General features: G+C 35.4%; 3 protein-coding genes and 1 pseudogene across 5 annotated transcripts; 1 reads left to right on the forward strand and 3 right to left on the reverse strand.

Annotated features, from left to right (window-relative positions):
• The first annotated feature begins 173 nt into the window (after positions 1 to 173).
• On the forward strand, positions 174 to 5,489 carry LOC113724034 (uncharacterized; annotated as a pseudogene).
• A 1,821-nt stretch (positions 5,490 to 7,310) lies between these two features.
• Positions 7,311 to 9,899, reverse strand: LOC113726653 (DNA-directed RNA polymerase V subunit 7). The gene is made up of 2 exons (XM_027250483.2): positions 9,746 to 9,899; positions 7,311 to 8,077 (listed from the first exon to the last, which is right to left on the reverse strand). Exon 2 carries the CDS (start codon positions 8,064 to 8,066, stop codon positions 7,542 to 7,544), a length of 525 nt encoding a protein of 174 aa, XP_027106284.1. The 5' UTR covers positions 8,067 to 8,077; positions 9,746 to 9,899; the 3' UTR covers positions 7,311 to 7,541.
• Positions 9,900 to 10,591: 692 nt separating this feature from the next.
• Positions 10,592 to 15,889, reverse strand: LOC113726654 (uncharacterized). Of its 3 annotated transcripts, XM_027250486.2 has the most exons (10): positions 15,663 to 15,889; positions 14,568 to 14,784; positions 13,791 to 13,916; positions 13,550 to 13,702; positions 12,804 to 12,933; positions 12,681 to 12,722; positions 11,956 to 12,246; positions 11,814 to 11,856; positions 10,963 to 11,040; positions 10,592 to 10,873 (listed from the first exon to the last, which is right to left on the reverse strand). In XM_027250486.2, exons 1-10 carry the CDS (start codon positions 15,728 to 15,730, stop codon positions 10,807 to 10,809), a joined length of 1,215 nt encoding a protein of 404 aa, XP_027106287.1. In that variant the 5' UTR covers positions 15,731 to 15,889; the 3' UTR covers positions 10,592 to 10,806. The 3 variants fall into 3 exon arrangements, with proteins under 3 accessions (XP_027106287.1, XP_071931126.1, XP_071931125.1); XM_072075025.1 differs by lacking the exons at positions 10,592 to 10,873; positions 10,963 to 11,040 and adding an exon at positions 11,102 to 11,253 and having other exon boundaries at positions 15,663 to 15,872; XM_072075024.1 differs by lacking the exons at positions 10,592 to 10,873; positions 10,963 to 11,040 and adding an exon at positions 11,102 to 11,263 and having other exon boundaries at positions 15,663 to 15,872.
• Positions 15,890 to 19,104: 3,215 nt separating this feature from the next.
• On the reverse strand, positions 19,105 to 22,483 carry LOC113726655 (uncharacterized). Its single transcript, XM_027250487.2, has 3 exons — positions 22,232 to 22,483; positions 20,723 to 20,879; positions 19,105 to 19,534 (listed from the first exon to the last, which is right to left on the reverse strand). Exons 1-3 carry the CDS (start codon positions 22,415 to 22,417, stop codon positions 19,410 to 19,412), a joined length of 468 nt encoding a protein of 155 aa, XP_027106288.1. The 5' UTR covers positions 22,418 to 22,483; the 3' UTR covers positions 19,105 to 19,409.
• Between the last annotated feature and the right edge of the window lie 4,384 nt (positions 22,484 to 26,867).

The raw sequence follows: 26,867 nt of genomic DNA on the forward strand, positions 1-26,867 counted from the left end.
AACCCAAGAACCGATTTTCTTTATATTTTCAAACCAATAAAATGGGGGAAAAATTGCCTATAAATACCGGGGACTGGATGGATCACATTCCAATCCTTCGGGAAAGTTCGTTCCAGGGAGAAGAATTTCCAGTGGATAGCGTAGGAGAACTTTGAGCCGATCACCGGACGCTGAGGAAGAAAGTCAGTATGTCACACTTCGGAAGGTCAGGTCAGGTCAGGTCCGCCAGACATCACTGACACCTATTCTCTTCTCGTCCTCAACATAACGTTCCGTACGTCTCTTCCACAAAGCCCCCCCTTCCCTTTCTCTCTCTATTTGTTACATTTTATTTTCTATATTTTTTCACTATTGGTTTTCTCTTGTGGTGGAAAATAATCAATAGGCACGAACGCTGATGATCTCTTTCCGCTGTTCGATAGGTATGGAAAGGTTGTTGATATCTTTATCCCTAGAGACCGAAGGTTTTTTTTTTTTTTTCTCTCTAAAAGTTTTTGTTGAAGAAATGGATGGTGCCATGCCCTAAACAATCAGATTCAAGAGTTTATAGTAGGTCTTTCTTGTTTTTGTGGAAATACCGCGGGCATGCTGATCTCTGCTGCTTCATGCTTAACCAATTGCTTAATTTCGATGAGAAGTTTGTCCTAAACGGCTTCTTTTTTGTAGTTAGAGTTATAAAAGCGGATTATGAAATAGATGGCTGTTGAAAATCGCATTGGAAGCATGTTTTGTTGAAGTGTTTTTTCAGAAGAAAACAAATTATTTCTTTTTAAAGCATCCAAGTATCTTTGTTGCATAACTGTATTTTGCTGCTTAGATTAAGCTAAAGGAAATGCCAGAAGCAAATTGAGACCACTTACAACAGCTTTTAGCTTAATGAAAAGATTTGGTTAGTTGAAAACATGCGCTTAGTCATTAACATTGTTTTATTTTTAGACACTGTACTATAATGATATTGGATGCAGAAATAGCATCTTCTCCGTATCTTAAACCTATTAGTTAATAGATGATTGATTTTTATTGAAAATTTGTGTTCTACTTTATCTCCAGTGGTGCATTTAAACTGTGCTCTGAAATTCATAGAGTGAACATTGAACTGATAAAAATGGAGGTCCTTTTCTCCAGAACTCTGCATTTGGTTGCATGTTTCTTATTTTAATCTTAATTAATTGCAGGACCGGTGAGTCACGAGGGTTTGCATTTGTCCGCTATAAGTATGCAGATGAAGCCCAAAAAGCAGTGGATAGACTAGATGGTATGTTTGTCCATTCTATGTGGTTGAAAGGATAAGTTTTAGCTATTCTGTCAGAAGTAAAATCAATCTCAAACTCTGTGGAAGGAGAATTGTTTGCATGGAATTCGATGCCCAGAATGAATTTTTGTGATGCTTTCCATGGAACATGCCAAGTATTTTTAATCCTCCTACTGGCCTTCCCTGCTCAACTTTGGTGTTCATTTGACTTAGTGATTAATAAGCCCGTAGGGAAACTGGGGGAGAAGATATATCTGTGGAATTGGAAAAGCCAATTTATTCATTCTACCTGAGCTTCCTGGGTACTTAATTATGGCACAAAATAGAAGTTCCAATGCACATGATTACAGGCCTTCTACTTGTTTAGCATACTGGCAGCTTGTGGCTTATCTTCCATGCTCAAACCAAAGGTTCATTTGCATTTATAAGAGTATTAAGCTGGAGGACGGGAAACTGATTTTGTAATCTGCTGCCACATCATCATCTTCTATGTCCTAGACTGGCTTACATGTTGTACTCCAGCAGACTGCTCTACAGTCACACTTGAATTTTCACAATGTTGCAAATGTTCACAATCTCCCTAAATGGCTTCACAAGTATCATCATGATAGTTGTTTCTGAGATCATTCTTTTGTGTATCAGTAGAAATTTTCTGGTCATCGTGTAGGCAAATGCAATTCCAGCATTAGCTTCGTGGAATTCATTAAAGTGATCTGCATGCAGATCACTTGTTGGAGACAGTATTAATATAAGAAACTGATGCACATACTTCTTGACTGCTGTCTCACCCTTTGTTAAGTATGTTTGAGTCTAATTAATTATTGTTCTCTTGATGCCATTTTGGACAGGGAAATTGGTTGATGGAAGAGAAATTGCTGTTCAGTTTGCAAAATATGGGCCAAATGCAGAGAGGATGTAAGTCTCTCTTGCCTTGACCTCTTTCTTAAGTATTGTTCATCAATTGATTGTCATCCTTCTTTGCTGTTATTATGTCCAGTTCATATACAACAGCTTTGTTTTACTGGTTGTGAAATGACTTTCACTTGTGCAGCTAATTTTTTCTCCATTTAATGCCAAATTCTAGTGGGAAAGTTATGCCCCAAGTATTTGCAATTCTAAAATAAATGTTATATGGAGGATAAAGAAAAAAAAAATAAAGTGGTATTGTTCAAAGTTATCATGAGTTATAGTTATTCTTGGTAAGTTTGTTATGACAAACATTGAATGAGGCCATAACAAAGATTCTAAAGCGACATAAATTATTAACAACAAGCCACCTTGATTTTGCTTTTTCTATAGTATTGGACAATTAACAATATTTTGTCTTTGTTTTTGTAATTGTCTAACTTTTTCTCAATGGTAAATATGTATTTCTTGCCTACCTTTTGTTTCCAAATCCTTGTTTGGGGTGTTCTATCTTTGTTGTTCTCTTTTTCCGTGTCTAGGTATGTATTGTCTTGAAGCTCTTTTTTTTTTCCAACTGTTTTTCTGCTAATTCCTTTTCTGGACATGTTGATTTGATCTTTCATGTTTGGATCTCAGCCACAAAGGGAGGATTGTTGAAAAGTTGCCCAGAAGCAGGTTCAGGTCAAGAAGTCAAAGTCCTCGACGAAGGTGAGGTCTTTGCCTTTATTTGTTTGGGCTCAACTTATGGTAATAGTGTCGAGAAAGTGCCATCCTAAACCTTCTACAATTTTCATTGTCATGTGACTTCTGTCACGTGTATGCAGTTTATTACGTATGACTTGATGTTGGTATTCTGTAATCATGAGGTTACATTATGTTGCTGGAATTTCATTTTTTTTGTTCTGTTGTATAAGTGTGGCATGGATTGCAATTTGCTGAGAAGTTGGGGTTGGTTTAAGTGTGTTCTGTGGTGTAAGGATACAAAGAATCCAATGCTAGCGATGTAGTTTTTCTCTGCTCGACTTATTTTCTGGGGCAGATGAGGTATTGAAGCAGAATATCATATACATGTTGGCTTGTGGTTTACTTATAATGTTTCTGGCCTTGAATTCTTCAAGATGCCAACATCTTTTTCTTTTTACTGGCATAAATGGGGATGTGACTTTTAGGACTCAACTGTTTTCCAGGTATCGGGATGATTATCATAGGGGCAGAGATTACCGGCGGAGAAGTCGGAGCAAAAGTTGGGACAGCTATGAGAGTGATAGGTATTGAGGCAGGGAACGAGATTACCATTATCGATGCTATGATATCTATATGGACTTTTGGTTCACTTGCTGTGTTAGAATTTTTTGGCTTCTGGCCTTGAATTCTTTCAGATGCCAACATCTTTTCCATTTTACTGGCATAAAATGGGGATATGACTTTGGGATTGAACTGTTTTCCAGGTATCGGGATGATTATCATAGGGGCAGAGATTACCGGAGGAGAAGTCGGAGCAGAAGTTGTGACAGTTATGAGAGTGACAAGTATCGAGGCAGGGGACGAGATTACAATTATCGAAGCAGGGGACGAGATTACCATTATCGAAGCAGGAGCCGTAGTCCAAGTCCATATGATAGAAGTCATAGGAGGGGTCATTATGATGACGAAAGTCCAGAATATGATAGAATTCGTGGCAGGGGTCGACATGATAAACGCAGGATGAGTAGTAGTATATCTTCTGAAAGGTACTGTAAATGTCATGTCTGCTTTATTATTAAGACTACTGTTTTCTCCTAGCTAAATTGTTCTGGAAATGTTGCAGTGCGTCGCCACGCCGGCGTAGCCCCAGCTCTCAGAGTGATATATCATCACGGAGGACATCATCCCCCAGGAATGGTACTGGTGCTCTAACCCATAATGATCTGTACTCCACTGCTCAAAGCTTGTCTCCACAAGGCCGAGCTGCTGATCCACAAAGCCTCTCTCCCCTCTATTTAGAGAAGGTCGTATCCTGAGTTGTGTTCTGCTTTATGAAATTTTACAGGCAATGACCTAATATCGTGATGTGTTGCCTTTTTTTTTTTTTTTTGCAGGAGTGATGGTTTTCTGGAAGACACCCTGCTTTAAGTCAACATGTTGATTATGTTGCATGTTCTGCATTGTGGTTTTAGCCCATGCTTTTGGTAGGAGGATCCTCTGAATCAGCTAATTTGTAATGGGACTATATGTTCTGTGGGGTAGTTGTTTCTGTTTCTAAAACTTTAATGCCAGTCTGAATCACCTTGTTTTTGGCGTCCATTTTGTCTCTAGAAAGTTCTGTCTTTGTTCAATGGTGAAGCATCACTGTGTGCTTAATTTATGGTCTAGAATGTTCCTGGTGGTTGCATGCGTTTATTGTGAATATATTTCAATTCCGAGTTTCTTTGTGTGATCTGCATAAGTATTTTCTCCTGTCTGGGTGGTTAATAAAAATTCTATATGATGATGAAACTCGTGTTCTATTTTATAGCATGCTCGAGAAAAGGTGAAATGAGGCTGATGATCAAGTAGCTGTTGATGCCGTCTGTTAGTTAGTAGATGCATATGCACTATTTCATAGTGGTTGAACAGCAGAATATGGTGCTCGGTGATTGACGTTCTTTGATAGTTATGTGGTGGGTAAGGCTTCTTTCCTGTATAGAATATGGCATTGAATACTTATTAAGAGATTTTGATGTGTGATAGGCTCGTTATCGCATCTCTTTCTGGCTTGACCTTGTTATCCTTCATCTTTGGTGCTTAGATTGGACCTCAAATTGGTCATATAATTGTGCACATGTCCACCTATTGCTGATGCTGCTAGACTGTTTACGTGGTAGAGGTGGAGATGTAGAAGCACATATCCATCCACCACCTATTGCTGATGCTGCCGGCGGGTAGATCTTTTACATGGTAGTGGCGGCGATATAGAAGCGCGGTATTGGCCTGAATTTTGCGGTGGGACCCTAAAAAAAGGGTGTGGTCATCGGTTTTTTCTTTGTTATTGTGTGTTAAATTAGGATCCCCAGGCTTCTGGACTCGTGGTACATCTACTGGGGAGATTAGATGTAGACGGCCGTGATAAACATCATCTTTGTTCATCGAGTTGGGTAGGTGTGATAAAAAAAATTAAAAGGAAGCTTCGCATTATTTTTTACGGCAGACGTTGCTGGGTTGGTGCTGCTTGTGTTTTAGCAGCTTCTTTGTTGGGTTCGATTCCTATGGGGAGATTTGAACTGGAAGATGCTAAGAATTTGTTAGGACAAAATTGCTCTAAACGAATTGGTCATGCATCTATAAAGTTTTTTAACATTTTTCTTTTCTCGTCTCCATTGGATTGTTTACCACAGTTCTGTTTTCGAGTATTTGGGACACCATATGAGCTTTTACCGAATAATTCAGTAATCTTGAGAACGAATCGAGGTATATCATCTGTTGGTGAAGGAATTTTGAGGCGGCACTTTAAAAAATAAATTTCTGGAATTGGTAACTAAACATGACCTCCGCGTCCTCCTCCTTTCGGGAATTATGGGTTCACTCTAATTTTAAGGCTTTAGGATTTGACCCAAGAGTTGCTCCTGTTCTGTTGGGAAGGAACACACACTGGGCTGGGGATGCGTACTCGAGTTCCAATTGATACTACAAAGGCATTACTCGACTCGGGTATTACAAAGGCGTTATTCGAGCTCGAGTTTGAATAATTGTTTGAATATTAGATATCGATTTGATTATACTTGATTTTCTTGCAAGCACGATCAAGTTCGAGTCAAGTACTTGAATTTGAGATCCTTGTTTTATTTTAGAAATACTCAATTTTGCCTTTTTTACCTATCAAATTATTATTTTTTTCATGTGAAATGACTGTATGACCTATAAATGTTTTAAAGTCATAGTCCATATTCTCGTAATTTATATAACTATCAAGCCTAAAAGAGTAAAAATGTAATAATTTAATATATAATTTTAATTAATTACTTGATGCTCGATAAGATTCGACGAGCCTTCGATCCTAAACAAATAATACTTGAACTCAAATTAAAGTACACAATCAAGCCACTGAGTTGAGTTCTTGATCGAGTTACATGCAAGTGGTTCGATTACATCCTTACTCTAGACTAGGCGATCATCACAAAAGGAAGGAGCAGAGATTAATGAATATATTATTTTTGGATGAAGACACCAATGCCTTTTTTCCTGCAATGGATCTTCTATCCAATAATAGTTATTAGATTTTAAGAAAACAAAAAAGAACTAAAACATAATGTTTATGTATGAGAAATAACAATATAATAAAAAGTGAAACACAAAGTTACACATAATGTGGTATAGAAGATTCGTTGTGCTTTTTTCCCCTTACAATTAATAATTTCTTATTTCCATTGACCCGCAGCATAACAACAGTGCAAAAATATTGGATCTGACGTCTATGATAATTTTTAATGGTATATCTTTATCCACAGCATTAGAAGGGTACTTAATGGAGATATGTAACAACGCACGGTGCAGAATTTGGTCCACCAATAACTTTGCAATCCCTTGCAAGTAGGTTGCATGCGAGTTGAACCAATAAAAAATATTCAGTTCATCAGTTCGATTATATATATATACATATATATTTATTTTAATAATAAAATTATATATATTTTTTATTATTTATTATGAAAAATTATTATTTTATTCATTTTTTAAAAATAAAATAATTAATTTTTATTTTTTTAAACTCAACTCAACTAGAATTGGAAATTGAAATCGCACCCGAACTTTATATTGAAAACTCATCGAATTTGAGTTCAAGCTCGAACTTGATAAAATAAAATCAAGATTCAGCTCAGTTAGGCATCAAGATTCAGCTCAGTTAGGCCAAAACTTGTTTCAATTCTATTTGTTTGCTGCCTACTTGCAAGTGAAAAGGTGGATCCGCTCTCCTCGATGCATGGACTGCCTTCTTGTTTTCGATGCCGTTTGCATTATAGCTACTCATATTCTGATGTTAATGGTGCTTGTCCGGTATGGAATCTAGGCTCAAGACATGATAGTACACGACCACGTTAATTAAACACCATAGGCTGCAAGATACAACATTAGCTACACAATGTTGAAAAGTCCAAGCATTTCTAAGTGGTAGCAGATTAACAACCACGCCAGCACATGATCAACGGAATTATATTCAGGTGGAGAACCAAAACAGGCCAACAGTGAGATATTCACCACAAAAGATACAAAGTTGAGACAGCATTCTAAGATAAACAAGAAGTGCCACCTTTTTTTCAGGAATCCTACCGAAAAGTATAAAGGAAATGTCAAACTACATTTACAATCAGCTAGACCATGATCAAATAGGTGTTTCTTGAAAGTCAGAGGCTAACAAGATTTGAGACTCCTACACTGGTCCAAGGAAGTCACCATTCAAGCCAACGACTGCTCGGAAATCCGCCTCAGCCTCAACATACTGCTCACCAATTACCATGAAACGTACAGTTACATCTTTCTCAATCTTGGATGTTTCACTTATGAAGATTGGGTTTTCTCCAGGCACATATCGATAATCAGGCATTTTTTGATGTGAGAGATAAATTTTGTCCATAGGTCCACATCTCAAGAAAACCCCATGCTTCAGAATCTTGTGAACAACACCTTCCAGAACCTCTCCCTTGAAGATTTTGAAAGTAATGCAGCTGAACTCTACTGGAAAGAGTACATCCCCAGTACGCTCTCTAATTTTTCCTTCCCCAATCTTATCCAAAGTAGTCACAGCAAGAAAGTAACCCAGGTCCTTTGTTGCCTTTTTGGCAGCAAAATCATCCATAAGGCGAATGATAATGGCCTTTTGAAGTGCCAAACCATTGGAATCAAGGCTCTCAGGAGGGATTATTACATTCCATGAGAGTTGTGATTGAAGAAACATTTTGCTGTAACCTGTAGAAACATCAGAACAGAATAGACATTTTAAATGAAATTCAGAAAAATTCAAATGATCATTTGACAGTTAGGCTTCCAGGGAAAAGTTTATATGTGGTGTTTCTCAAAGTAAAACATATTAGCAGCATTAAATGTGATGCATGAAAGAGATCAACAAGAGTTCCACTATGGCTACTCCTAATCAAATAAGTCTTGAGCAAGAAAGGATAATTCATGGTTCCATATGCATAACTAAAATCGCAATGAAACAACTCGGACATTTCATATATCATTGCTATGGGTAAGCAGCAACAGAAACTCACTAACTTCTGATATTCGTCCACATTTTGCATTCTTTTTACATGGTCTTTTATGTGCAGAACAAGGAACACTGGGCAGGCAGATGACCTTTTAGTTTTCATTATTGATTCATCAATTATCTTTTAATAACTTCTCCAACCTCAAACACACAAGGCTTGGTCTGCCATCTGAATTATCTTGACTGCAACAATATAGCATTAACCTACAAATGTTGGTGTCCAAATAATATAAGCCCATTATGCATGCATCTGATACTTTGGCCTAATAAAGATTAATTAGTACGATAACTCCAGAAAGGAAGTTGAGAGCCTCATTTCAAAGAGTTTTAAATTTGCCAAGTTATCAACATATCCCCCTCTCTCTCTTCCTGCACATCACCAGTCTCAAAAAGTGATGAAGACTTAAAAAGAAGTAGCATATACAATCTATAAATCAACATGCATTTTGACAGACAAACACACAAATCACCATGTCCAGTGGAAGTGATGAAGACTTAAAAAGAAGTAGCATATACAATCTATAAATCAACATGCATTTTGACAGACAAAACACATAAATCACCATGTCCAGTGGACAATTTTCTAGGAGATATCTGATCTCCATGAGTTGACAAATCAGATCTGTTAAACCTCTTTTGCTACCATAACAACCCCCAGGAAGGGGGAGGGGGTTGGGGGTGGGGGAATATAAGTAAAATTTTTTTAAAAAAATACACGGGAAAGAACTTGATGGCATAATTTATTCAATTCTAAACATACAACTACACAAAAAATACCAGACTTGGGAGGTAGATGTCTACCGGAGGCCATTGCACAAAAAATAAGACGAGACCGTACGAGCTCCGGACTTTAGCTTAAGAAAGGGAAGGCAATAGCTGCAACAGGCCTTGATTAGACCCATAAGATCCTAAATCAGAACAATGACCCACAATGTGGAGAAAAATCAACTGTCTAGTACACGGTTTGAACTCAGATAATCCAACCAACAAACTCAACAAACAGAAAGACTTCTACAATACTATTATCTACTATCTTATCAGTTGTTATTTTCTTCCTTTTATTTTCCCTCTAGAACCAGAAATTTTAAAGAACCATTCGACAACCCTCGAAGAAGGCCTAAAACCCAAAACCCTTCGACCCAAAATGCCAACATGCTGTAACATTCAACCTTCACGACTTCAGCAGTTCATTTCACACACAGAAGAATCGGAGAATCCCATAACATACGAAAAAATTCCAAAAAGAAAAAGCGAAAAAAAAAGAAGCAATCTTGAACTTGATTTTCTCCGATTGAATGAATGTCAAGACAAGGTAGAAGCATGCTATAGAGAGCTGCCGGATATAAAAAGGTAGGAGTGGGCTATACCTGGTGAATCAACTGGACTGACAACCCCTGTCCTCCCAATGGGGAATTCGCTTTCCACCTTCCTCACGCTAACCCAGAAACCAGCGTGAAAGTTTCGTACCGAAGCTGGAGGTGTAAAGGAACAGAGCAGTACTATTTGCTCTGCTTGGCAAGAGCATTATACTACTACAAAAGTTAAGTGGTTACGGTCTAATTTGATTAACGTTAAACAATAAACAGATGAAGGAACAGAGAGATACGACGCCGTTGGGCTCCTTAATCGTTGTTTTACTTGGCTTTGGCTTTTTGGTCCAGCGAAAGGGTTTTGAATTTAGATATATAGAATACTTTTTTTTTAAAAAAAAGATTCCAATTTGAGGTAGACTAATTATGAGAAAATCGTTAAATAAATGTTGCACAATTCTAGACATTATTTTTCTCGTTTTTTCCCCTCCTCCATGCCAGCCGGCGAACGCGCAAGACACAGGAAAAGAAGTTGTATCCCTCCCCCCCCCCCCCCCCCCCCTTCTTTGTTTTCTTAAATTCCCTCATTCGTGTTTGAGTGGTTTTTCTTCTTTCGATATGCTCTGTAAACTCGCAAACTGCAATCAACGCTGCCATTCTACGCCTCTCTATTGGCCGGTATAAATCTGTTTTACGGGAAAAGAACAAAAAAAAAAAAAAAAAAAGAGTCAACAGCTCGAAGTATGTCTGTAAACAGATCGCTGATATCCATGATGAAAATCAGACCTTGAACGGTGGTATTTCATTCTATGGTTTAGCGAAGGCAAAGAGAAGTAAAAAAACAAATAATTCCCAAGGCTAAGGGAAACGCAGGAAACAAATAACATGCAAGAGCTTCAAGACTACACCGAAACTTTCATCTACAAGACTCCACATAGGAATTGAATCTCTACAGCGTGCCAATGTGGGCATAAGCAGACAAGTTAATAAATAGAGCCATAAAGGTAGTAGTGTTAACAGCACAAAGATCAGCGTATACAGCCATCTGTTTCAAGCCTCAGAACTCCGTAGTATGTACACAACACTCCGCGATGTTTAAACTAACATACATATTGCAATCAGCTCATGGTGTAGGCAGCCTGTTTAACCTCATCATAGGTGCCTGATTCCTCATTATAAGAAAACCTACACGTAAAAAGGTTAAATTTCATTGAGTGTGCCTCCCGGTTGAAAACATAATAGTAGACAAGAAACATTAAACACAAGTACATTACCATTGTCCCGATGCCGCATAACAATATAGCCCCGAAGACGGATCATAATAGTAACCCAGCCTGCTACTATAGTAATAACTGAACACAAGAAAGATCGGACATTGTAAGCCAACTTCCAAGGTTTAAACATTCAGAGATATTTGTTAATCTTCGAAGGGCTCAAAATCATAAATCCAAGCGGTCCAGCACAAATTGTTGTCCCAAGCACATTACCAAACGGAGGAAGCAAAATTAAGATGGACTGAGCCAACTTTCTGCTTGAATGGTTCACATCACATTTGTCTTCAATAACTGAAACGGGCTACTTACCAAACATTCAATTATGTAGAACAATCTTCCTAATACCTAAAACATTAGTAACCAATATTCATGATTGATTGCACTGTTACAACACAACATGAGGGCAAGTTCTCAATTTTCGCAAGTGGTTCAAGAACCAATGAAGATGAGAAATAGAATTAACAAAACCCCAAGTAAAAGAAGGTTAAAGAGGAATGCTCCGTAAGTCTGTCTCCTTGCATGACCAACACAGTTTCTTACTCTATTTTGCAAAACCAGACCAAAAATCATGCCTGAAATCACCCATCCCTTCCCAATTACCAAACTTTGGAAGCAAGGAACTGCTTGTGCACATCTTACTGAACAAGCATTCCAAAGCAAAGAAACACTCAACCTATCCTCAGCCATCCAGATTCATTAATGATTTTGTCTTCCATTTTCGACTTATCCATTCGGCATTGGAGTAAAAAACAAAGAATCCTAACTACTTTCACTGCTGAGGCAATGTTGTTATTGAAGCAAATCTACTTCATTTTGCGTCTTAAATTAATAGGTTTAAGATCAAGGCATACCCAGAAGATTCATCGTATACATAATCATCCTGCAGATCTCCACCTGCAATGGAATTCACTTGCAAGTTATAACAAAATTCAGGTGGTGGCATATGTACCATTTTAAATAATAAATAAGCAGATTTTGGGGTCCAAGCCTTACCTTCTGAATGTTGACTAGATTTACTGAGATCAAGATTACTGCCATCAGAGACTGCATTGAAAGTTGCATTTTCATCATCTTCACCAAACATATCAAATCCATCACCAATGTTGTCTGCAGCAGCAGAGCTATTCAATGAAGCACCATTGCCCAAGTTGAAAACAGAAGCAGCCTTCCCATTGTCCATTCCATTGGGAATGAAGTCCTCATCAAGGACACTACCAGATTTCCCTGGTCCTGAGCTAATGGAAGTGCCTTGCCTCCTTGCCGCAGCTAACTTTTCATATCCCTCTGAAAATCAAGAAAGAAATGCAAGAAAAAGGGAATTATTACAATAAGGTATGGACACATTTAGGGAAACCCACACAAAACTAAACTTTCTGGTAGGATAGACAACTCAGCACCAATTATAACTTCGCTTGTCCGACTATTTGTCTTTCAGTGTATAGGCCACAAAAAGCTGTTAGAGAACAAGAAAAACACATAATATGCTATTATTCATCAGAAGTTCACACACAACATAATTCAATGTCTTCAAGATTTATCCCCCTGTCACTCTCTGTCTTCTCATATGAACTTATATTTCTGATTTCAGGAAAGGCTTAATGAAATACACTCTGCGGCTACCTTCCAATTTCCACAAGTCAGCAATAGCACTTGTACATCAGATTACCAGAACAAATATGGTAAAGGCTGTTTAGACATAAACAAGCAACTAACCATACCTGCTTCACGCTGAAAAGTTTCCTGTTTTTCATTATATACATCTGCCATACCAAAATAACAAAATATGTCAGTTTTCTTCCCTCCAGGATCAAGTCTCTAAACACTGAGAGAGTATACTGAACTGTAATCTCCATTGTCCATCAGCATCATAGCATCTTCAGTCAACTGATCAAAAAGCTGTTTAGTTTCTGCTGACATCTTTTCCTTCCTGTTATTTGAGGTTCCTTTCAACCTCCTCAAGGCTTGCAGAACCTGTATATAGTAGCAAAATGCCACCCACAACAACAAAACAAGAAATTAACTGTAAAAGTCAACAACTGAATCTAGGCATTCGTGACCCTTAAAAGGATTATACCAGGACGGTTCTTGATTAGTTATGATTATGATGAATAAAAACTCCAAAAAAGTAGAGGTTCCACCATGGGTAAAACCCCACAATAAATGCGAACACAGGGACAAAGAAAGGCTACTTCAACATCCTCTGGCAGATAACATCCAGAAGAAAAGTCTATTTGCAAATAATGACAAGATACGCAAATTTTTTAATAAACTAAATCTCAAATTACATCAAAGCAATCAACTTGGCTCTCTTAGCAAACTTGCATAAATCCATGTGAAAGCAAATCATGTCAGGTAAAAACATTTATAACACAACTATATTTTAATTTGAAGTGGTAATGACATGAAATACCCTCTCAAATGGCAAAATGTTCATGACAGCATACTTTGAAGCCATTTGCATGGTTTCGCCCAAAAAATAAATACTGCATTTTCCACATTGTAAGACAATACAAAATATTAAGAAAAGACATTCAATCCTTATCTCACATAGAACAGCAATAACTGAAAATGGGGAAATTAGTCTCACCGTTTCCCCAGGCTCAAGGGAGTCAGCGATGCGCCTGTTGATCTTCCCCAAATCGTCAGATGAAAGATCAGCAACATCATCCTCATTTTTCGGGACAGCAAAGGTATTTGCAGCAAAATCTTTATTAGCATCAATGCTATCAAGCCATGCATCCTGCAAGAACACAAATATAAAAATAACGACTACACGCGCCATAAACGTGTAAGTGCCTAATATATGCATCTTAGATTTGCATTCACACCTTGATCTCATTCTCATTTAAAAATTCAACATAATTTCCTTGTGGATCAAAGTAGCCTCCTTCTCTCTCTTTTTCCAGATTAAAAGGTTCTATCTGGATCCCATCTTCAACAAATGTCTCATCATCCTGCAGAAAAGTAAGGTAGCATTAATGCCTACCCTTTTTGCCTTTCATATAAATATGCCTCTTATCTATACACTGGACAGAAAGGACCATGCATTTGAACTCATTCTATTTGGATAAGTTAGTTTTTTTTCCCCTATCAAGAAAAGAGTAGGAAATTCTGGAATTCAGGAAGACAACACGTATATCATAAAATGACATATTAAAAGCCTGCATGATCAGTCATGCGAACAACACGAGCAGGACTGCAGACAACAGAAAATATAATTAAATATCTGAAAGTGTCAGAAAGGTAGAGAGAGTTGAGGCAAGATACTAGTACTCATTCACCAAAGCATGCTTCAATATTGGACAAAGAACTCTAAATCTCAAAAAGTTGGCAACAGTAACTCTAGTAAAAGTTCCAAACACTGTAAAAAAAGTAGGGGTAATTAATGGGAACATCAAAAAATGTTAGAACAGCATCATCTTTTCACTGTTAGATCATAGACCAATTATTTCTCCTCCGATGAGCCACATCTCTAAATACAGTTTAAAAGCACAATAGATAAATAGAAACAAAAAAATAATTGTACCAACATGGGAACAAATGCTTTAAAAAAATGCATCAATGCTTGCATAAGACCACAAGCCAAATGCCACAAAAAACCACACCTCATATTGGACTTCAGCCCTCATTATGTCAGGAAGCATTCCTCTATTTTCTTCATCAAGAAGGTCAGCTGCCATCTGACTTCGGCGCCTTCGCCGCTCCTTAGCCACAAGCTGAGGATCCTGCGAACGAACGGGGCCATCTTCACCAGGTTGGTCATCCACCACATAATCCCCAGTCTTCACCTTTTTACCTTTTGGAAACCTGACCCTCTTCTGACTGCACATGAGACACATCTCAAAATCAATGCAAAATTCAAGAATACTAAATAAAAAGCTATATGACCTGTGGAATTATGGTCAAGAACATATAATTTTTTCAAAAGAGTGACAAAAGCATCATTTGGCAGCCATAAGACCTATCCCTTTTTCAGGCTGTCCTTTACGATTATATATGACTCAAATTTGCAAATAAATGGGAAAAGTGAAAACGTCAGATATGCGTAGCACCATAATTCCTCCTTTGACATGGTATAGAGCTACAGAAGCTCTAAACAATAACAAGCTTGACATATGCAAAATAAAGGGAATGAAGTCCCAGACTCTCCTCTCCAATCTCTAGCGGCAGGAAGGCTTCGAGAAAGGGGCAAAATAAACAAGATACTCGAGAATTAATGAGCCACATACAATTTCTCTCTCACCAATCCCCCACGAATAAGACAACTACTAAAAAGCCAAGTCAAACAAGATTAAAGATCAACTTCTTGCACTAATGATCATCTCCAAATAAGTTTCTCAATGAAAACACTGAACGAAACAGTGTTTTACTCAGCCTTTTAACTGCAAGCAACCTTCCCTCAACTCCAGAAGTTCTAAAACACTTTAAAAAACAATCCCTAATCACTCGAAATCAGTAACCTAACCAGACGTCTAGATTGCTGGGAACACCTATTGACACACAAACCGTATTAATTCAATCTACATGTTAAATTCTTTTCAAGCATATCAAGGAAAGAAGCAACCGTTATCAAAATACCTCAATCAACTAAGTATATATACCTTATTATCCCAAACCCAAAATTCAATCGGAATGGTGTCACCCAAAATTAGGGCTTCATATTTCTAATTCCAAACTATACGAGAGAGAGAGAGAGTTACGCGGGAGGCTTGTTGGATTGATCGTCGTCTTCCACAAAAGAGCGCTTGCGCGACGGCCCTTCTTCCATGGCTACTCAAAAATACTCTGCTTGCTACGCTTCTCCACTTACCACTGGTCGTACCAAAAATTTCGAGAGAGAGAGAGAGAGAGAGAGAGAGACGTTAGGAGAATATTACGGAAAGGCGGTGACGAAGCCGCATGAATGCTTAATTGGGCAGGCTCGGGTGCGGCAATTCGTGCTTATCGTAAAGCTTTATTAGATTGATTTTGTTCTGGACTAACTCCACTTTGCAGTTCACACCCTTAAATTGTACCGCATTTTCACTTTGCACCTTAAAGTTAATTTTAAACACTTTACATTTAAACTCTTAATTTTAGACACACTAGCATTTTAACCCATGCTATGCACAGGCTTATATGTCAAATCAAAATAACATTTGTATATATTTATATATTGTGGTACAGAATAATTTTTATATATAGACTAAAAATTTTAAAGAAGTATATGCTTAACATGTTGAAAAAATTTTAATTTATAATGATTTATATGATAAAGGAATTGTTAATGCATTTAAGGAAAGGGGTTAGGTTGGGTGGTAAGTTGAGAAGCATTTTCTTTAAAAAATCAATTTATCAATATCTGACAAAACATATTATGTTATACCTAACTATCAAAACTTATAATATAAAAATTAAATTATAACCAATTTATTTTCTTCAGATTTTAGAAAAAAAAATTCTTTCTCCTATTTTGTGCCCCTAAAATTGTTGACTGCATTTAGATTAGAATTTTTCATAAACTTTAACATATATTTTTTAAAAAATCTCTGTAATATGTGTTTTTAGAGTTCTCAAAATTCGACTTTCGTACCTTCTATCTTGCTACCACTCTCTTTATTATTTTTTTGTCATCTCTGTCATATTCCTTTCTTCTTCTCCCTTTTCTCCGCCCTTCATTGTAACCCACATTTCTTCTTTAACCTTTCTCACCACTCTTAAACTGCTCACTATTTCCTTCCCTTCCCCTACCGAACCTCTAGATTCATATTCCTACAACTCAATATATTTAACTTTACCTACCCTAATGAAAATATAAAATTAAAAATTGATTACAATGGTTGCAATTATAAATATCTACAAATAGAAATGTAAAACTAATAATATCTATAATACCCTCAAGTACAACAATCAATATATATATGTATATATATTAACATAATACATATTTACATATGAAGACAGCAATAGGAATACATAAAATAATTAGTGATACCAAAAGTTTATCCTTAGTATTTGGATTTTGCACTCTTATTCAAATCTAATCAGGAACAATTTTTGGGTCAAATATATACAAATTAAGTAGTATTTTAGGGTGGTCGATTGTTTTGTATCTTTCTCTTAAACTGTAATGTTACTTTTAAAAATTTTTTGCTAGAATTGGTGTTGTTGTTATCATTATTTTTTTTTTTATCAAAAATGAATATTTCAAATCAAAATTTCCACATTAAAAGGCCAGTAGTACTTTACTTTTTATTTAATGATTTCATACTTTAGATTCCATGAATGGTACCATTCTTGACTTTTTAATTCCACGACATTATTTCCTTTTTGTTGAGTATTTAATTTTGCCCTTTTACTTAGGATTATTAAGGTAAAAGATAAATTGTTGTCATTTACTGTTTTACTTTTACTAAATTTGGCAATGTTTTTGTCTTTATTTACCCTCCCGCTAATAAACTACAAACCAAATTTCTATGTAAGTGGAGTCACTTCTTATTTATTTAAATTAAAAAGGCATGAAAGCCACTTCTTACTTAGGAAAATGTTATTTGCACTCTATTTTTTATTATTTGCACTCCCACCATTTGTTTTATCATATAATCTAATGAATGAAAACTATAATATCAAAATGATTGTGGAAGTGTGAATAACAAAAATGAGAGTGCAAATAACATTTCCCTTTATTAAAATTAAGAAGACATGAAAAGAGGTTATATTTGTTATCTCTTCTTAAGAAGACATGAAAGCATGGCCTTCATTGGAGTAGAATCGTAAATAATGCATGGCAATTGGGAATGTGATGAGTTAAAGTTCAAACAGAATAACATGCACATTAACTAACATTTTGAAATGAAATAATTTTAAAAAATAACCAACAATTTCAAATGTGAAGAGTAGATGCAAAAGTTGAGAAGAATATATTTTATAAATTAAATTAAATGTGAAATGCTAGAAAAATGGAACTTGGGAGTGGGAAGCTGTGTGGATGCTTGTTGCGGAAAATCCTTTCTCAAGTTTATATAGATATAGATTGCACTTTAGTTTTTAGACACTTTGCACCCATTGAACTCAGATAGTTGGACAAGAATTTGGAAAAATACCTTTTTACTGTTTGCTTAAAATAAATTACAAACAAAAAAAATTTATTGGAGTTTTAAAATTAGAAGAAAAGCTTGTATAACTACCACTGTTTAAGGACTACCTTGTAGACATGGGTAGATCCTACATTACAGTGCTTTACTTCCATAAAATTTGACCTTCATGTGCTTGTTACTTTTTTTTAGCTATCTTTTGAATTTAACTAGGCATTATTTGGTCACCGGGCACACCAAATGTCACGATAGTTTAGTTATTTTCTATACTTTATTTATCTTTTTTTTTTATTATATGGAGAAGAGATGTTGCAATAATTGATTGTGTATAATTGTGCATTGCTGTGTTTATTCTTTCAATTGTCTCCTCCGCCCATAAATATACAAAATGATTTTCTCCTTTAAGGAAAATATTTTTTTTTTCTAAAAAATTGATGAATAGTATTTTTCCACTCGCTCCATGATGACTCAATCCCTTGACCTCTTAGTTTCAACAGATGGAGCATCTAACCAATAAGCCTTTAAGGAAAATAATGTTTTACTTTCTGAATGTAAATCAAATTTCGTTTCCATCTAGTCTTAGTTTGCAGACTTGTAGACTTTCCCAAGCTCAAATTGGGAAGTTCATATCATAAAAGCAGTACATTATGGATGTCACTTGCCAGCGTTCCTCAATTGACTCAGACTTATCTTAGTTTTAGGATGTCTTGACGATATGTTTTTTTTACTTTCAATAGTATACATGTATTAGCATTCAGCCTTGGCGCCCGTCATCAGAAAGACTTTTTCAGCACATGAATGGAGTGTTGGAGGGCTGACCCAACACTTTCACAGAAAGATTGTGCAGTATGTAGAAGTTCAACTAGAGGTGCTGCTGCATCATTTCTTTACTTGACATTTCTCAAAATAGTCAGCTGTAGCATTCTTAACCTCATGTTCAAGACCGTATCTCTTGTTCCTGCTCTAGTGGAACTACCCACCTGCATCACAAATCTCATTGTAGCACAAAAATTTACTGATAAAGTAGCCAATTCCTCAATTTAGGGGGAGAAAAAGATAAAAAGGGGAGTGCATAACAATCTCCAGACAAGGAGCAACAATGAATTATGTTATTGGACCAATAACAATCACGAAAACAATAGCCATCTAGGCACTAGTGGCATACTAGGATCGTGGAAGTCAACCAGGTTAATAAGATGTTAAGCAGAATAGAGTAGTTTTTGGAAAATGGAGAACGGTTATATTTTCAGAATTACTTCCCCAGAACTCCTTCCAAGAATTTGTAATATACATGAAGAGACGTATACAGACATCCTGCTATTCGTTTCCCAGCAAAGAATGAACAACATACTGGAGTGATTAGATGGATCTTAATCATTTGAGTGACTCTCTGCCTCCGAGTGTCTGAATTATAGCTTCTAGGAGCTTAATTTCATTGTCCCGCTTAGAAATTTCTTCTTGCTTTGCTCGCAACTCTTCCATGTGCAATTCAAATACTTCTGCAAAAGAGAAACATATTAGGGTGAAAGCAACTGTCACAAGCAGATCTTATAACTACAAGATTTAGTATTGCGTGACAAAGAGAAACTTCTCTCAAATTTGTTAGCTAATAGTCTTGAAATTAAATAGGAAATAACATGGCCATCACCAAAATTGCAGAAAGACCTAAATAACTCTCTGAAGGCTGGGGCCAGAAGAATAGAAAACTGATGCAAGGTATGCACAACAGGAGATGACCAAATCAGCTAAAGCCTGCTCCAGACTGTTATTGGGTCTAAAACAGTAGATGATGCAGTTCACCTTCACCTTCCCATGCAGTTATTTCCAAGTATTGCACTCATTACTTTTAACATCAACATACTGAAGCAGCATTGCATGTAGCCCAACGTCAATTAAAAGGCAGGAACACGCACTAGGCTAGCTCTTTGTGACTTTTGGGAAAGCATTTAGATTTTTAGCCTATTAAAATCCAATTTTAGAAAGAGAGAAAAGTCAGGGTTCATCTGAGACAGACAAAGGAAGCAACTTATAAAAATATCTAGAATTACTTTAGGATCTCAACAAGAAAGTTCACTGCACAAAGGCTCAAAGCAAAGATACTACAAGATGGAGAAGCAATTTAGTTTTCAACTTACTCCATCATTACATGATCTGACCATAAATTCGGGATAGGTTTTGGAAAACCTGATTATGTAGCCATTCCCCCAAGCATGAGAATAGTATGGGGTATTTATTTGCTGAGACTGTATAAGACATAAATCAGAAAAACTTAACCAACTTAACCCTAATGAATAATTACTACAAAGACCTTTTAATCTGAAGATTGTAGGTGGAAATATTGCAAATGAGACGAAAGTTTTACAATATGAACTTCCATCAGATGCAGATGCCCATGTAACACCAAAAGTTTCCACCGATCAAGATTGCATAATAAGCAGGCTTTTAAAGTACTGTCAAAGTCCCAACAACACAAGCAATCACCCCAACATAACCAGAGTTCTTCAATAATATAGGACAAATGCACTAGGAAAAGGTAAAGAAATAGATGTAAACTTTTATTAGAACTTATGTTATGACCACAGTTTATTTTGGTCAAGAATCTCCTAGAACATGATTGATTCCATTTCTCTTCTTTAATGATGCATAAGGTGCTTATTCCACACTACAGGAGAGAAAAGAAAATGTACTTGTAGTGTTCTCAAGCTCTCTCGTAACCTCCAAAGCACGTAGTTCGGCAGCTTTCTGTGCTGCCTCAGCCTGTCTTTTTTCATTTCGTGCACGGGCTGCAGCAGATATGGCAGCATCTAACTCCCGTTCCAAGGTCTCAACTCTTTGTTCAAGAACCTGCCATTTCAAAACAGCCCTTCAATATGCTCACCTCAGTCAGAATTTCAGTCTTTTAATAGAATTAAAAGCTGATCATTATTTGTAGTTGGAACTTGGAACACAAGGATTTGAAACTAGATTTTTCAGCAATGAACTTCATAGAGATATAAAACTCCATGGCCTTTATCCATAATCATAACAAACCAATAATAACACAAGGTAATCAAACAATGAAGTATATGGTTTGGTCTATGAGAAATTTGCAAGAATGTACACATTTTCAAACAACCTAGTGTTATTTTGAATCACATGACTTATGGAATAAAAGTGTATACTTAGTATACTTTCCTTTGAAGTATTTGTTCTATCGAGAATTCCTTTCATGCTAGTCTGAATGGCCAGTGACCCATACATGTCAGTTGATCAGGGCCAAACTGATCTGTAACCTTCAGTTTTGTGCATTATGATCCACCTAAAGCATCGTGTCTTTCGGATTCTCTTACATTTATTGAAGATCCTTGCTTCAGAAAATTAAATTACTCTTCAAATAGCAAAGAACAATATCACTTTAAAGTGTACCCATTGTAATCCTTTTATGATCAAGTTGGCTTCTAAATCAGTATCAACCCCAGTAACAATTGATACATTTTCTTCTTCTTTTTTTCCTCTTATGCGGCAATAGGTACATGTTGCTCTAACTATAATATATAATAGTGCACAGATTTATGCGCTCTTTGCTGTGCCAAGCACTTGAATTTTACATCTGATTGCAGCCTGAAGCTGTATAAATCTCACAAGCAACAAAAGCATGCAATCCGACATCTATGTAACAACATTGAATAATATAACTAAAAGATACAGCTTGAACGCAGAAAACAAACTATACTAAGTCTGGTTTAGAAGCTTATACTGACCAAAATCAACAGCTCTAGTGCAGACAAGTGGAGATCACCTCAATACCATGTCAATAACTAAATCAATCATCAACGTAAGGAACAAAAAGCCAAAAAAACTCCAATTATAACCATCCCATTTATGAAGCAGAAGAAAAAAAAAACAAATAAATGAAAAGGAATATCGCAGTAAAATTGCCCGACAACAGTAGGTGAACGTAGTCAATTAAAAAAACAAACATTCAATCTTTCCAGCACTCCAATAAGATATATTCAGTGAATTAGAACAAAATCTGAGATACTTTAGCTCAAATATCATATAAATAAATTCTAAACGAAAGCAGTTTTCCAACAAAACATACCAAATCAAGGAGAACCCAGAATAAAATTAGTCAAATACTGCATGAATATTCAAAGAATCCAATAATATAGAGTAGATAAGATTAATCAAATTGATAATGGTAGCCAAAGAAGTGCCTTGATAGTTCGAGCTTGCTCAGAGCTGAGAGAGGCTTTGGCGAAAGTCTCTTCGTCAACATATACAGCCTTCTTCATTAGTAGCTTCTGAAGTGAATCGAGATTAGCCGCTATCTCTGATAAATTCGTGATCGCTGCAGTCCATCTCTCGCTTCCTTTCGCCTTTTCCTTGTCTCTTTCTTCCATTTTTTCGAAGTCTTCTGAAGCCTTGGCAACTACCCTGCAAGAACCCGATGAAAATATGAAATCCCTTCCTCTGGAGAACGACGCCGTTTCCTTTCTAGACCGATTTCCCAACAAGCTTCAACTACTTATCCTTTTTCTTTTTTTTTTTTTTTTGATAACGTAAAATTTCCTCAGTGACTTATTATGCCGTATTACATTTTCAGAAAATTTTATTCGTTACTGATGTCCATTTCTCTCGTACATTTCTAAGTTGTAACCATAGTTATTAAACCCGGCCCAGAGGGGAACCCGGCGAAAGAGGTGGGTGAACGGGTTACTGGTTCAACCAGTGGGTGAGTGGTTCAACCGGTGGGTCACGAAATATATTTAAATATTATATTTTATAATTTTTGATATGATTAAAACTATAATAAATTATGTCATAGTAAATGCTCAATTAGTCTAATTTATTATAGAATCATTAATTCTTATAAGAATTAACAAAATCTAAATTCAATTAGTAATCCATCAAATTTCAAGAATAAAATTTTATCTAAGTATAATTATCTAGTTTATTTATGAATTTTAAATGCAAAAAATTATTAGGAACGATATTTGCCTTTAGAATGAATTATGTGATATGTTATTTTTTAAATTCATTTCATAATTTATAGAGCCAGGAGAGTAATAAAATTTATTAAAAGATTCCAAATAAATTAGGTTTTGGAAAATTAAAATAAGAATAAGTCTAATATATAATAAAAAAAGACTAAATGTTAAACTAGTGAGCTGTTGGTGTAGCGGTTGTTGCATTTCTTTAAATACAGAAGGTCGTTGGTTTCGAAGCGTCACTACAGCATCTTCCAAATATTTTTAACATGCAAACCCGGCGGATTCCTACAAAACCGGACGGTTCTCCGGGTTTGATCGGTTGAACCGTCGATCCGTTGAAAAGTCAACGGGTCAATTGTCAAAACGATCTAATTAGCGAACCGGTCCGGCTCAATGGCCGGTTCACCAGGTTGACCGGTCGAACCGCCGGACGGGGCCGGATTTAATAACTATGGTTCTAACCTTAAAGTAAATTGACCCCCTAAAAGAAGAAAGTTCTGGTGACTGCTTTTAAACATTTTAAAAGTTATTATGAAAGTCACATTTACTTGCACCCAAAAAAATAAAAATAAAAGAAAGTTCGACTTACACATGTTCCCTCTTCTTATGGGGAATTCTTATTATGCTTATTGGATAATAAGCATTTTCCCTTTTGTTTATGAAGCTGTTGATGGTATGCTATTGGATAGTCATATTGCATGATAACAAAAAAGAAACAAATATTATGCTTATTTCTTGTTAGCTAATTATATATAGTCAACATGGAGACTAAAACAAATCTCATATAAAACATCTCCAATTGCACTAGGGCGGATTTACAAACGACTAAAATGGAGAGAAATGTGCAAAGTTGTTGCAAGGATCAGCGGATATATCCTCATTGTCAACTTAACCCATATATTGACTAAATCAATAATACATTTGAGATTATTTATTTTGCAATTAAATTAAATGCTTGAACTTAATAGATAAAATGAAAATACATGTAGAGTGAAAAATGTTCAAGAATTCTTGAAGATTGAAAAAGTCGTAAGGTTAAATAAGTAAAATAATAAAATTTTGGCTTAATTTAGTTAACTTCAGTAAATAAAACAAGAAAAAATTTAACACAAAATGGTTAAATGCATTAATAATTAAGTAAAAAGACATTTATACCGTTAAATTAGCAATTATTAGAAACAACGCCGAAAAGAAATCTTATTTTTTGTTTTCTAAAAATGCATTTAAAAATAGGATTCAACCATTTGACAAAAAAAAAACAAGTAGAATAATGCAAATAAGGGTAAAATTAGAACTTTTAATATTTTTCAATAGTGAAAGTTTTTTTTTTTACCTTCCCTCTCTCCCCTACTATTAGAAAACATAATATTAGAAAAAACTACAAATCAAACCAAACACTAAAGGGCTTAATATATCTAAGCTTAGACAAAATGGTTTAAAGCAATGTTTTAAAACTTGGATCGGACAGTGACTCGGTCGAACCCAAGGGTCAGGGGTCAATGGATTCAATTCGGGTCGAACCCATCTAAGAACCAGGTGATGTCATCATGATGCTATAAATATATAATAATTTTATATAACATATATTAAACTTTATTTCCAAACATCCTATAATTCAATACCCTTTGAACCTAACTCAAATTTAATGTTTAGAAGCTGCAAATAATTGATAAGCTTAGAACTAAATTTGTAAGACCTATTTGAAGAAGTAAAGAAATTAAAGCTACAGTTGAAACTCTAGAAAAACTTATAGGAGCAATTGTTTAAAATATTTGGGGGTCAAAACAGAATAATAGAAAATTTTATTAAACATTCACTTCATTAACCTAGCAATACCGTCTCTCGGCCTCTTCGTCCTCCGATGAGGAGCAACAAATGCATTATTGAGGAAATGGCATGCCAAATAGTGAAGCCGGCAAAGGTTGGCTTGGATGAGCCTTAGGGGTGGGTTCATATGATTAGGACCACACTTTGTTCTAAAAACATTAAAGAGTTACTGTTTTTCCGATGAATTCCATCTTTTTCCGTTTTTTCATTCTTGTTCTGGGTCTCTTTTTTTATCAATCTCTTTTTTTGCTTTTAATCTTTTTCTTTTTTTCTTCCATTACCAGAAGAAAATATCATATCATCTTATTATTTACATTCTTTCCTCTCATGTTTTTCAAGTTCTTGATTCAAAACTTAAATCAACATTTTTTTTCCTTTTTATTCTCCCTCTCTCTTTCTTACTTTTTCTTTTGATTTTCGAATTTTAATGTTAGATCTGTAGTAGATCTTGCTTGATATTCAATTAAGCTTGATTTATATTTTTTTTCTTCAATGTAATTTAGCAAAATAAAAAAGTAAAAAATAGAAAGCCAGCCAAAAAAAAAAAAAGTTTACCTCAAAAAAAGAAAAAGGGAAACCCAGTTCCGACTGGTTTAATGGTTTTCAACTTAAACCTAGGTTTGACCGAGTTTTTGTTAGGCAGGTTTTGGAGAGGCTCGGACCAGATGCCTGGTTGATTCCCCGTTCAACCGGGTTTAAAGTTTATGTATATCAAATCAATCAGTATATACATTTGAAACTAGTGACGAAGGGATGAAGAATGTACGTGTAAGAATTAAATTGATAAACTCTCTCTCTCTCTCTCTCTCAATAAACCTTTCAACTCCCAACTATTAGATCGACGATTCAAAAGAACTCTAAAAGTCCTCCCATAGTCACTGGACCAACCTTAATGACCGAGAAGTTGTATCATTTATGTAAACAAGTAATAAAAAAAATGTGGTTTAATTTTATAAAATTCAATACATAAGAAAAAAAAGAATCACATGCTACACTATACTTTGTATACAAAATTTAAAACATGTGGTTGATTAAAAAACCTAATACACTTATTGAAAAACTGAATAGTAAAAATATGTTTAAAAAATATCAATACTTCAAAAAAATTAAACAATAAAAATGCCTTTAACAAATATAAATTTGGAACTCGTAATCCTTACTGGTTCATGTATACATACAATACATACTTTTCCAAAAAAAGAAAACACTAGATACTTTTCCTACTTAACATGGTCAGATATCTATATTCTTGTCACCAACTTATTTTAACATCACAACTTCATTAGGGACACCAAAAAAAAAAAAAAACCTATTGAGATATAATGTTCTGAAGAAAGCAAAATATGCATCATGATAAATTTTGGAATTGGAATTGGATGCATGTTACCTAGGGTTGCAAATGACTTAAATCGATTTCAAAGCTAGCTAATTGGCTCAATCAAAACTCGATTCAATCTTAGTATTGAGTCGAGTTTGACCTCACTTGGTGAGCCAATCAAGTATTCAACTTGTCAAGCTACATTGAATTCATATATTTGTAATACTTTATATTTTAGTAGTGAAATTACATATGTCGTTCCTATATTTTTATTATTTATTAAGATGAAATGTCCAATCTATTCATTTTTTTTAAATTAGATATATATTATTTTTATTTGAGCTTGAGTCCAGTTTGACTAGGTTCAAACTACTGTTTGAACTTGAACTCAAGTTTTCATATGAAAGTTAATTGAGTTCTAATTTGTGGTGTCATTGAGTCTCAGCTTGAGTTTGAATACATAAAGCCTATGTTTCGTCGCGTGGATTGGTCTCATTTATAGTTCTAATACCACCTTATCTTTTAAATTGAATTTAAACTGTATATTTTTAGTGTGAGATATATCTATACTCGAGAGTATACAAAATGCCAGTGTAACCTTCACAATACTCATAAATTGACAAAGCTAAACAAGAAAATGTATTTGGATAAGAATTATTTGCTAAAAATTATTTGTTTGTATTACAAATATGAGCCTGTTTGGCACCTTAGTTT

Source organism: Coffea arabica, chromosome 2c, assembly GCF_036785885.1.
Source record: "Coffea arabica cultivar ET-39 chromosome 2c, Coffea Arabica ET-39 HiFi, whole genome shotgun sequence".
Lineage (NCBI taxonomy): Eukaryota > Viridiplantae > Streptophyta > Magnoliopsida > Gentianales > Rubiaceae > Coffea > Coffea arabica.